The sequence below is a fragment of the Mytilus galloprovincialis genome, chromosome 2, assembly GCF_965363235.1.
Source record: "Mytilus galloprovincialis chromosome 2, xbMytGall1.hap1.1, whole genome shotgun sequence".
Lineage (NCBI taxonomy): Eukaryota > Metazoa > Mollusca > Bivalvia > Mytilida > Mytilidae > Mytilus > Mytilus galloprovincialis.
Genome location: NC_134839.1, coordinates 30,716,699 through 30,729,249, shown reverse-complemented (window position 1 = coordinate 30,729,249; position 12,551 = coordinate 30,716,699). Strand labels below are relative to the sequence as shown.

Genomic DNA, 12,551 nt, shown 5'->3' with positions numbered 1-12,551 from the left:
ACAATTGGAGTTGAACAAAATAAAGCATTTAAATTTTGAATTTTCTTCTTTAACTTTGTTAATTTCTGGTAATTGTGCTCAAAATAGTTTAGGATTTATTTCTTTTGAATGCTTCTTATATCTTAATTATGATCCAACAAAGACTCGACATCTTCAATGTCCCAATATATGAAATTGCCGTAAATGTGATAGACGTCACTGAGAACACAATAGCCCTTATAGTTTTTAGACGTGCAGGCGTTTTAGAGCGGACACGTTTTGCCGAATAAACATAATCGGAAACGTTCGGGCGGTATCAATATTTAAGGACGCGTTTTGAAGGAATAGACACGTTTGTAGAAATTGGTTATGATTGCGGGATGGATACACACGTTTTGGAGTGTTTCATATAAACATTGTCTAAAATAGCGATAATTAACATGCAGTATCTCTAGATGTTGACCAGTTAAAACAAATTGATGTAGTTTGGACAAATATTTAAAAACAATCAGTATTTTTTTTGCAAATATATTGGAAGTATCGAAACAATTAAACTTTCATAATTCTTATAATAAATATTTCCTTCAAAATATATGCCATGTGTACATTTTAATGCAATATGTATGTTTATACAAAGGAAATAAAAATTCATGTATTATTATATTAGCACAGTAGATATTTTTAGTTAATTTGATTCTATTTTGGACAATAAAGTGATCGCTTAATTCTGTATCATACATGAAGAATGTAAGTATGCGGGGGTGTAACGGAGAATAATTTTACCTATCTACTATAACGTTGTCATGTAAAGCCTTTGAGCTGAGGCGGAATGCGATGATCAATGTACTGCTAACTATCCCCGACAGTAACTTCTTATATGATTGAGGAAATGTAACAATTAATTAAGGGGAACAATAACAGTACATTGATTTTATTATCATCCTATGCGATTTATTACCGTTTCATTCTTTACACTGCACAAGAACACATAAAGTATTTATATGATTTCCCCCATCTTAAGTTTCGAAGGAATATAGTTAATCTTGTCAGCAGTTTCCCCGTTTAGAGCCTCAGTATGTTTGTAGGTAACTTACTTTCATCAGCAGTTTAACATGGTAAACATCAAAATACAATTAGTTTTCTTCTGAAGCTGTAGTTATTGCGTACTTAGTAGATATATAGTTATAGTGGATTGTATTCATTCAAAATGTGCATTCCACTTTGGTTCGGATTCGGACCTCATTCCGAAGACGGATATGGATTATCACCATCAAAATCTCCGTCGAAAGTTGGAGCCGTGGCAATGGTTGTTATGTTTCTTGGATGGATAGTAGAATTAGTGGCGATAACTACCATTTATTGGGCCGTGTTTACTTGGTTAACTGTGGACACAGCACAAAGACGTATAACTATTACAGAGGCCCATGGCTTATGGAAGTATTGTTCCAAGTTTATCGGATTGTTTGTACAATGTGAGCATAGTCCTGGTTAGTATTTTAAAAAGAGTAGTACATGTTAGTGAATGCAGTTGTAATAAGTGATACGGGGCATCTGCCCGTCTATCTTCGTCAGTGTTACATAATTAAATAAATGCATGTATTGGTCAATGAATAGCTACAATGTCTCTTCCCTTTTTTAATACACCTGCTTTTAATATGAAAGTTTTCTATATCAAAATCAATTACTTTTGAACACTTTTCAAATTCCATTTTCCTTAGAGCCTCGCGAAAGGGTTATAGTATTTTCCTAAAAAAAAAATACTAATTGCAGATTTCACTATATCTAATAATGTTATATGTAAAAAAAATGTTAGATAGCATTGAAAACTTAAATAAATAAGAAATTTCTGACTCAGAAAAAAAACAATTGCCACAAACCTTTTTGAAGTTAAATGGTTGCTCCCTAAATACTTTCCGATTTTTACATCCTTCATGTGATTTTGATGATTCTAATTTAAGCAAAATACATTAATAAACTATAATATACATTGCCATTTTAAAAGTTCCGGGGTTTTTTTTATTTGCAGGATGGCTGGTGGCAGTGAGGGCACTAAACGTTATAGGGATGATGTTTGGGAGTGGAGCTCTTGTATTTATGGGACTTTTCACATTTCTTCATTCAGAAAAGTGGAACAAAATTTTCAAATCCTCAGCTTTAAGTAGCGCCATTTTTTCAGGTAATTTTGACTGTCTTCTTAAAAATGTTTCCTGAATATAAGCAAAGCTGTCTTCTTCCACTTCTGATTCTTTGATTCATTTTTATATGGCACGCAATAGCATCCTAAAGAAAAATATTATTAAGGAGATCGACGAGATAAAAATGAAATGAAAATGGAACAGAAAAGTGGAGGTACATATTTAAAAGGGGGAAATAATTGACTACAATAAGAAATATATGAAGAGATAGGTATATCTAGTCATAGAAAATTATCGGCATGAACCTACTTTTGAGTAATAAAAACAAGATACCCTTTATCGGGCTAGAAGCGTGTCAGATTCAAATCAGGGTTTCTTCCAAAGAAAGCAATGCGTTTCTGACAGATCTCGCAGAAAAAAATACTGCTTCAATGAAGGAATTGGGTAGGTATGTCATACCTCTCAACCGAGAAACCAAAGCTAAATTCGCTTAAACCATCAACATACACCGTGTGTCTTTGTAATTATCGCCGTATCCGTACTAGTAAAATATTATACTATGTGTAGTTTGGTCATTTGCCAAGAGACATTCCGTCATATTATTATCCGATGCCATTTATGTTACTTCTACATGGAATAATTGTACATATGTTGTGTATAACTGTTAAATTTTATAAGTATTTCATACTTTTACTTTAATTTGGATTCATACATATTGCCGTGACCTGAATATGTTTGCTGTTTACGCATTCTAAGTGTTGACTAAGGTATAGGAATACGGCCATCCCGGAACTCTTTCTATTCGGAATAAACGCTATATAAAGTCCGGCAGCTGTTCGTTATGTATCAATACGTAGTCATGCCTTGCAATGAACCGTTCAACTTAAATTCCTTGTGTAGGATAGCACTCTTTACAAGTTAAGGAACCCTTTCAACAACCCTCTATAGTGTTCGTAGATGACCAATTAAAGGAAAAGTTCGTGCTCCTAACTTGCCCTCATTGCACAGTTGCGGTCCAATTTCAAACCCTTCATCACGGTATTCCTACATTATTTTTAGTAAACAAATTGTTTTCGATCTAAATGAGCACGAAATATTTGCAACTAAATACCAACTGCAAAACTCAATCCTGTATATATAAGTAAGATATAATTAATTAATTTCGAGTTTCTCTGTTCGGTATACGCAATGTCGTAACACAGTCTTCATATTTTCATGTATTGTAGTTAAAGTGTGCACGTTTCCATTCTGATTTTACATATATATGTATGTACTGTGAAAACAGTATAGTGTCAATGAAAAAGATCTGTTCCTTCAAAATTCAGTCTCAGATGCATGAATTTTTTTATTAGTTGTTATTGACTTTGAAGTAGCTGTCGATAAATAAGAGTACTCTCAGATCTGTACTAAGAGTCTTTTTGTTGTTGTGATGTACAAGAATCTGGTTACGTCCATTCAGGGTGTTTTTAATATGTATTTCTATTTGAATTCATCTGATGAGTTAAGACTTTTTCATCTGATTTTTATAATTCGTTCTGATGTTGTTCTGTGACACCCCTGTCCAATGGTAGGGGAGGGTCGGAATCCCGCTACCATGTTTAACACCGCCTCATTCTGTATGTATGTGCCTGTCCCAATTAAGTGGTTGTCGTTTTTTGCTGTGCTACATATTTGTTGCTCGTTCATTTTTTTTTTATACTTTAATTAGGCCGTTAGTCTTCTCGTTCAAATCGTTTTACACTTGTGATTTCGGGGTCTAATATTGCTGACTATGCGATATTGGGTTTGCTCATTTTTGAAGGCCGCACTGTGACATATGGCTGTTAATCCTGTGTTATTTGGTCCCTTGTGGAGAGTTGTCTCATTAGCATACAACAAATATCGTCTTTCTTTATAAAACCACTGAAATATAATCTTTTTGTTTTACCGAGGATATAGCCATAAAATTATACGTCTAACATATCTAAGTGTTCAATGAATACTTCATCGTTGAAGATATAAGGTGAAGACATTCCAAAATAGATTTATCTCCTGCAGGACAATAATGTACAGAATAATACATAACACGTGCTTATACTAGGGCTTCTTCTGTCGATGATTACATATAAAAAGAGACAAAGATATTTGATGAGACAATAAAATACCATTCATTATTCGAAAAAACAGAGACAACAGCATACCAAAAAGAAAAAAGAATCGAACGTACAAGCAATTATCTGCAAAGCACCACAATAGAAATAAAAGATTCAATAGCAACAAGAAGTTCTAAAAAAACGGAAAAGTAATACGGATGCATGTGTCAATATATCGTTTATATTTGCATTGACATTTATTAAAGCTAATACATAAATTATTAGTTTGGTTATCCTATATTACACTGTATACAAGCAGATATATACAATAAAACTATATCTTACAAAGTAGGCAAACAGATCATCTATCCACTAAAATGTTTCCTAATACAAAATATAACCAACATATTTTCCCACAAGGTAGTTCTATGCTAGACATTAACAATATTTTTTCAATTGCATGTTAAAGATCTGTAAATTGACAGTTCAAAAATAAATACAGAATATACATAATGAAATCCAGCCGTTTACTCTATCAAATGCCAACGTTGTAATTACTGTAGGTTTTATAATTCCTAAATTTTATTTTGTAGGAGTTTTAATCCTTATTGGCGCTATTGTTTATGGAGCATCTGTTAGCCAAGGGAAGGCACCATTACCACACAAACCAGTTGGTGATGTGCAGTACGTTCTTTCCTGGTCATTTGCACTAAGCATCATTGCCGCCATTTTGTTTGTCATAAGTGGAGTCATAATGGGGTTTGCCAGAAAACCACGAATGATTGAATGAAGATGAAAGACCAGTAATGGCGTCTGTTTTATCCATTATTTTGGGGGATAAGTGCTTGGTTATAGATGTAAAAAAAAAGCTCCTAGAGAGAGATAAGGTTCTAATAAGCATGTTAAGAAAGTGTGAAACTGTTTTAATGTATTTGAGACTCATCAGATTTATGTAAAAAGTACAGAAACTGCCGTCAGAACAAATGATCACAAATCTTCAAACCAAACTACAATAAATGCTGTGATGTCTGGTTTCTTCAGAATATAGTAAGATGGGTGACATTTATATATATAAATTTATTCTGTGTATGCTTATTAAATTCAGTACACGCTTAGTGTGCGCTACATAAGCTTCAACTATATACAGAAACATATGATTGTGTTTATTATTAAACGGATATAACAACATAACGACTGGATTATTCGGGTTTAATATATAAACGTAAATCTGGAAATCACTTTCAAAATGTAACAAAAATACTGAACTTAGAGGAAAATCAATTTGGAAAGTCCATAATCATTTATCGGACCACAGATGAATTATCACGTTGTGATTGGTTAAATGCCGTCACGTGGTGACCCCTACGAGACCGTATGGGGTTAGTAAGTTTCATATGGGGTTCATGACGCGTTAATGGCGACGTCATCTATTAATGTTGTTGTGTTTCATTGTTTATTTTTCAACAAAACGCCGCAGAAAAAGACCAGCGTCCGATAAATTCGTTATACGGTTAACTACTAATCCCCTACGGATCCATAGAGGGTGAATAAAATTCATAGGGGACTCGGCCTCCGGCCTCATCCCCTATGGATTTTACTAACCCTCTATGGATCCGTATGGGGTCAGTAGCGAACCATATAACTTATAATTGCAATTTCAAATAACAAAACGCATCAAAAACGAATTGACAAGAACTGTCATATTCCTTACTTGGTACAGGCATTTTCAAATGTAGAAAATGGTGGATTAAACCTGGTTTTATAGCGCTAACCCTCTCATTTTGATGACAGTCTCATCAAATTCCGTTATATTTACATTGATGCGTTAACTAAACTGACACAATAAATAAATAGTCAAAATATGGGTACATCAGTCATCGTGTATAGCAATTTTAAAAGGGACAATTTAACAGAACACAAAAAAGATCTATCTACAAACACATTCATTGATTTAGTCCGGCGGCTACAAGCATATTTCAGACGAATTGTGCACATCCTGTTACAAGCATGAAATTTGGCATAGACCTTCCTCAACTATTACTCTTTTATTTCAGATAGGGAGGCATTTGAAAAAAATGTCTCACTTCCGGTAAAATCCAAAATGGCGGACGTCATACTTAAATCAGCCCAATATCGAAGGCTAGCGTGTAAAAATGTGTTATTATCATGCTACTATCATAATATTTGGTACAGACCTTTGTTTTTTACTACTTTTGGATAAATTAAATAGATTAGATGTCTTCAGAAACCCCACTTTCGGTTAAAATCCAATATGGCTGACATTGTACTTAAATAAGCTTATTTTTTAGGGAGGGTAACTGAAATGTGTTTTAACGTATTGCTACTATTATTACATTGTGTATGAACCTTTATTTTGGTGTTTCTGATGTTTACAATGCATAAGACATATGTCTTAAAAACCCTTTCTTCCGGGTATATCCAAAATGGCGGACAGAGAAATATCAATTTTTTATTCAAATTTTCATTTTTTTCAATATGTAAAGAAATGATTTTATTTTGTGCTGGTCATTAAACTTTTGGCTTAAAGTTATCCTCAAAACCACTTATTCTAGCATGTTGTAAATATTTAGATATAAAGTTGACACTTCCGGTTAAAAATATGACGTAAATTTCAAAGATGAGTCCTCAATCTATTTCTTCGATTTAGAGTTTTGGATAGATTGATTAAAACAAAATAAAATCACTATAGTACTAAAAATTATTTAAAATTATTACTATTTGGCCAAGAATACATGTTTATTCACAGTCACCATGACATGCATACATCGCAGTGCACGGGATACCCGATTTTCCACATTAAAAATGACCGCGGAATCCTTTCTTACATCCACAATGTATAAGCTTTTGACAAAATGATGAGGCCTCAAAAAGAGTTTTTCAAAAGTTGTCCTCTTTGTCCCCGCCTGGAGTGGGTAGCATAAGAGCCAATCCCAAGCTCGTCTCCCTAAACACCTGCCTAAGTATATTGCATTATTTACATGCTGGAAAAGACTAGACCAAGTTGAGGGAATAGCCTCGAAAAGCCGTCCCTGTTGCGCAAATAGTTATTTTCTTGCTTCGTTAACCATGTTATACCCATCTGCTAAGTTTGTGCGATCTTACAGTAAAACCACGGTGATTTAGTCTGATTAATCATCATTCTTTTTGTTAAAATCACATCTTCAAATGCAATCAATGTCTCCCACATAGTCTTTTCCCCCCTTTCAAGCAAAGAGAGAACCATATCACAACAGGTAAAGACATGGATAACAATAAGTGTTTCAGATAACCCAGATCACTCATTGCCTAGTGCATTTGAAAGGCCATTGATAGATATTAATCCAAAGTCTTTTGCCCTCCCAAACACAACGTCTACCCCTATGTCACGGAATAGCGAAACAGTATTGACAACATCATCATTAACGACTGTTCGAATCATGACTCGTTTAAGTGCGTGTTTCACTGCATCAGACACATGCACCATGATTTTAGTGTCTGCCTCTAAATGTGAACTTGGTGCTGAACTTGAAATACATTACGTGGTGGATAAGATAGAATATCCTGACCATTTGTTGCTATAACTACCATACGCATCCAAGACTTCATCCACTCGTATTTCAGTTTCAAGGTATTTTATTTAGGTAAGGACATAATACCCAATCAGCATACTCAGTAGGCCGCAATTCACAATCGGAGAGCTGATTTCCAACATTTACAAAGACTGTGGTATTGTTTCTCACATCTTAATAAATTCTGCAAAAACACATATTTTCTTGCCTTGTTAACCTAATCTGTTTCTTTTTTTGTTTATCTTCCAACTAAACCACGTATCGTTTTCAATGACATTAAACATCAAATCCATATGGTGATGTTGGCTGGTCAATCATCATTCTAAATGCTATAGTCACATCTTCAAACTCCTTTAATGTCACCAACGCAGTTCCTTTTCCAGCGAACGTGTTATCTTTTAATGCCTAGTGCATTTGAAAGGTCATTGATTGATATATATCTTATACTTTTCCCCTTCTAAATGCAAACCAAAGTTTGTCTGCCCTATGTCACGGAATAGCGAAACAGCAATGACATCAGTATCGACTGTTTGAGTCATGACTCAGTTAAGTCTATGTTTCACTGCATCAGACACATCTATCTTGATTCTAGTGTCAGTCTCTTCGTGTAAACATGGTGCTAAACTTGAAACATCATCAAGTGGTGGATAACACTAAACATCCTAAGCATTTGTTGCTTCAACTACCTTGTACTCAAAATTGTATTGAGCAAGCTCCTGTGAATGAAAACTTAAAAGTTCTTTCTTACTGTCGTCATCTCTCAGAAAACTTTCCCATCTTTGAGGATGTTTTTAATCCTGGGTTCGTCTGTGTATTCCCCTTCCCCTAAATGTTGCCCTTGCTTCTTTTAGCAGCTTTAAAACTACCAGTATTTCGCTATTCCGTAACAAAGGGGCAGACGAACTATTGATTGTATTTGGGGAGGCAAAAATCTTTGGATTAATATCTATCAATGGCCTTTCAAATGCACTAGGCAATGAGTGATCACACTCTTTTATTTCTGACCAATACCTTATGACGGGTTGTGATACTGTTCTCTCTTTGCTTGAAAAGGAAAAAAAAAGACTGCGTGGGAGACATTAATGGTATTTGAAGATGTGACTTTAACATAAAGAATGATGATTGATCAGCCTAAATCACCGGGGTTGTACTGTACAAACTTATCAGATCTAACATGATTAACGAACCAAGAAAGTCAATTTTTGCACAAAAGGGAAATCTCATTTTAAGTGAGGCTATTCCCACGACTTGTTCTAGTCTTTTCAAGCATGTAAAACGTGTAATATACTAATGCAGGTGTTTAGTGAGACGAGCTTTGGATTGACTCTTATGCTACCTAGTCTTGTCACTAATGGATTGCGAAGGGACAAAGAGGGTCCCTTTAAAAAAAAACTCTTTCTGAGACCTCATCATTTTTTCAGAAGCTTGTACATTATGGATGTAAGAAAGGATGCCGCGGTTATTTTTAATGTGTAAAATCGGGTTTCCCGTGCACTGCCTTGTGTGCATGTGGTGGTGATTGTGAATAAGCATGTATTCTTGGCCAAATAGAAGTAGTTTTAAATATTTTTTAGTACTATAGTGATTTTATTTTGTTTAAATCAATCTATCCAAAACTCTACATCGAAGAAATAGATTGAGGACTCATCTTTAAAATTTACGTCATATTTTTACCGGAAGTGTCAACTTTATATCTTAGCATTTACAACATGCTAGAATAAGTGGTTTTGGGGATAACTTAAAGCCAAAAGTTTAATGACCAGCACAAAATAAAATCATTTTCTTTACATTTTGAAGAAAGTTGAAAATTTGAATAAAAAATTGATATTTCTCTGTCCGCCATTTTGGATACTTCCGGAAGTAAGGGTTTTTAAGACATATGTCTTATACATTGTCTCCATCAGAAGCACCAAAGAAAGGTTCATACACAATGTAATTATAGTAGCAATACGTTAAAACACATTTCAATTACCCTCCCTAAAAAATAAGCTTATTTAAGTACAATGTCCGCCATATTGGATTTTAACCGGAAGTGGGGTTTCTGAAGACATCTAATCTATTTAATTTATCCAAAAGTAGTAAAACACAAAGGTCTGTACCAAATATTATGATAGTAGCATGATAATAGGACATTTTTACACGCTAGTCTTCGATATTGGGCTGATTTAAGTATAACGTCCGCCATTTTGGATTTTACCGGAAGTGAGACATTTTTTTCAAATGCCTCCCTATCTGAAATAAAAGAGTAATAGTTGAGGAAGGTCTATGCCAAATTTCATGCTTGTAACAGGATGTGCACAATTTTTTACAAAGCCGCCGGACTAATTTGTGTGTCTGACGTCAGAAAATTTTATACTTCACATAAATTTGTCGTTCAATGTGCCTGCAAACAATTTTAAAATTTACATAGGCAATGTTAGCATATAGGGTTAAAAAATCAAAAGTATGTAAGAATAAATATCAGAAATAGACCGAGATTGAAAATAGTCCAAAAGTTATATATAGAATTTATAAGAATCCACAAATAGTTAATTCCACTATCAGTCATTATCGTATAACAATTTTAAAAGGAACAATTTAACAGAAAACAAAACATCTATGGCATATAGGGTTAAAAATCAAAAGTATGTAAGAATAAGTTTCAGAAGTAGACCGAGATTGAAAATAGTCCAAAAGTTATTTATAGAGTTTATATAAATCAAAAAGTAAATTCTACTACGCGATTGAATGATTTTGACGTTTATGGTTTAACGTATTTTGTAATTCATAATAGAAATATATCATAATGACATGAAACTAGAACAATATCATACCGACGGGATCTTTTAAAGTACAGAGTAACGTTATAAGAACAAAAGAAATACAAAAAGTCACACATTCAAGGCACGACACCAAAAATTGAAAGACAATACAAACACATTGACGAGATGTACAAGTACCGAGCCACGTCAAACGGATATCACATAAAACCATTCAACAGTAAAAGTAATATTAATAATAGAACAAAGACAAATCAAAGAAGTATAAACACGTTGTTAAGATGATAAACAACATCAGCACGCAGAATCTATACATCAAGACCATCGTGTATTATTTGTGAAGTTGATACGGAACATTTATCAACAAGGTCTTGGTACCTTCCGATGAAGGTTTAATGTTGGAATTATCGCAATTTTTGTTTTGTATTAAAAATTTAAGAACGTCGTCGACGTTTATGTGATTTTGTTATGCTAAATCTTAAGGTGGTACCTAACACTACAGGGGGATAGTTCTTTAAAATCAGCTAAACGTTTTAATTACGTTGTGTTGTTAAGGGAATATTAAACTTCTCAATGATCAAAATAAGTGTTTGTCAAACTGCTATATAACCAGTGTAATTTTTTTGATAAAATGGTTGGTTCAAAGTTTTTGAAATTTTTATATTTTTGTCAAAGGGTCAAAGTAAATACTTTGTGATTTTATGATGAAATCATAATCTTTCAGTCAGTTTAGTTGAAGTCTGGAGCTGGCATGTCAGTTAACTGCTAGTAGTCTGTTGTTATTTATGTATTATTGTCATTTTGTTTGTTTTCTTTGGTTACATCTTCTGACATCAGACTCGGATTTTTCTTGAACTGAATTTTAATGTGCGTATTGTTATGCGTTTACTTTACTACATTGGTTAGAGGTATAGGGGGAGGGTTGAGATCTCACAAACATGTTTAACCCCGCCGCATTTTTGCGCCTGTCCCAAGTCAGGAGCCTTTGGCCTTTGTTAGTCTTGTATTATTTTAATTTTAGTTTCTTGTGTACAATTTGGAAATTAGTATGGCGTTCATTATCACTGGACTAGTATATATTTGTTTAGGGGCCAGCTGAAGGACGCCTCCGGGTGCGGGAATTTCTCGCTACATTGAAGACCTGTTGGTGACCCTCTGCTGTTGTTTTTTTATTTGGGCGGGTTGTTGTCTCTTTGACACATTCCCCATTTCCATTTTCAATTTTATTTGTCCATATTTTATGAAAATTAAACGAGCCAAATTAATTTTAGTGAAAGTGTTGGGTACCACCTAAATGTCCATATTTTCACCGGTTATTTTACGCATGGTTGGTAATTGTTTTGTCTAGATATCCATGTCTTGAATTGATTATGGCAGTAACTGACCGGCAGTAATATCACTAAACCTATACAACTTGATTTAAATATGAAATGATTTAAAAAGATTTGTCCAGCATCTGTACATTTTTTTGACAAAAAAGTAAACCATTATAGGTCAAAGTACGGCCTTCACCATGGAGCCTTGGCTTTAACCAAACAGCAAGCTATAATAAAAGACCCCGCAAATGACTAGTGTAAAACCATTCAAACGGGAAAACCAATGATCTAATCTATTTACAAAACGAGAAGCAAGAAACACTTATGAACCACACCAACGAACGACAGCCAATGAACATCATGTTCCTTCATAACTCTGGCCATCATACATAACTAATTTTATTGTATATGATTTACGTCGTTAACAACCTTGCTATAATCTCAAACGGTTGATGCACGTTAGTCATTTTAGCTATAGGTTTCGAGTTCTAAATGTTTTACTTATTTGGGTTTCCGAACCCTTAGTTTTGAAAAAACTATCGTGTAGTTAAGAAGTTTGACATAGAAATGACGCAAACACTTATATCAATAGCATTTCTCTTTATTATAAAAATTGATTGTGTCCAGTGAAAAATAAACTGATGAAAAAAAACATGATTAAATTACGTAAATTTTTATAAAAGATATTTGGATTTTATGAAAATATAAATAATAAGGCATA

General features: G+C 33.8%; 1 protein-coding gene across 1 annotated transcript; it reads left to right on the top strand.

Moving 5' to 3' along the window:
• Nucleotides 1-862: 862 nt before the first annotated feature.
• LOC143062205 (uncharacterized) lies at nucleotides 863-5,413 on the top strand. Its single transcript, XM_076233986.1, has 3 exons — nucleotides 863-1,466; nucleotides 2,006-2,155; nucleotides 4,780-5,413. The coding sequence occupies exons 1-3, from the start codon at nucleotides 1,187-1,189 to the stop codon at nucleotides 4,974-4,976; spliced, it is 627 nt and encodes a 208-aa protein (XP_076090101.1). The 5' UTR covers nucleotides 863-1,186; the 3' UTR covers nucleotides 4,977-5,413.
• Nucleotides 5,414-12,551: the final 7,138 nt, after the last annotated feature.

Bases quoted from the DNA above. Each gene is read 5' to 3' on its own strand.
- LOC143062205 (XM_076233986.1), top strand. From the start codon at position 1,187: ATGTGCATTCCACTTTGGTTCGGATTCGGACCTCATTCCGAAGACGGA. The intron at 1,467-2,005 runs GTTAGTATTTTA...TTTTATTTGCAG, and splicing joins ACAATGTGAGCATAGTCCTG to GATGGCTGGTGGCAGTGAGG. The intron at 2,156-4,779 runs GTAATTTTGACT...TTTATTTTGTAG, and splicing joins AAGTAGCGCCATTTTTTCAG to GAGTTTTAATCCTTATTGGC.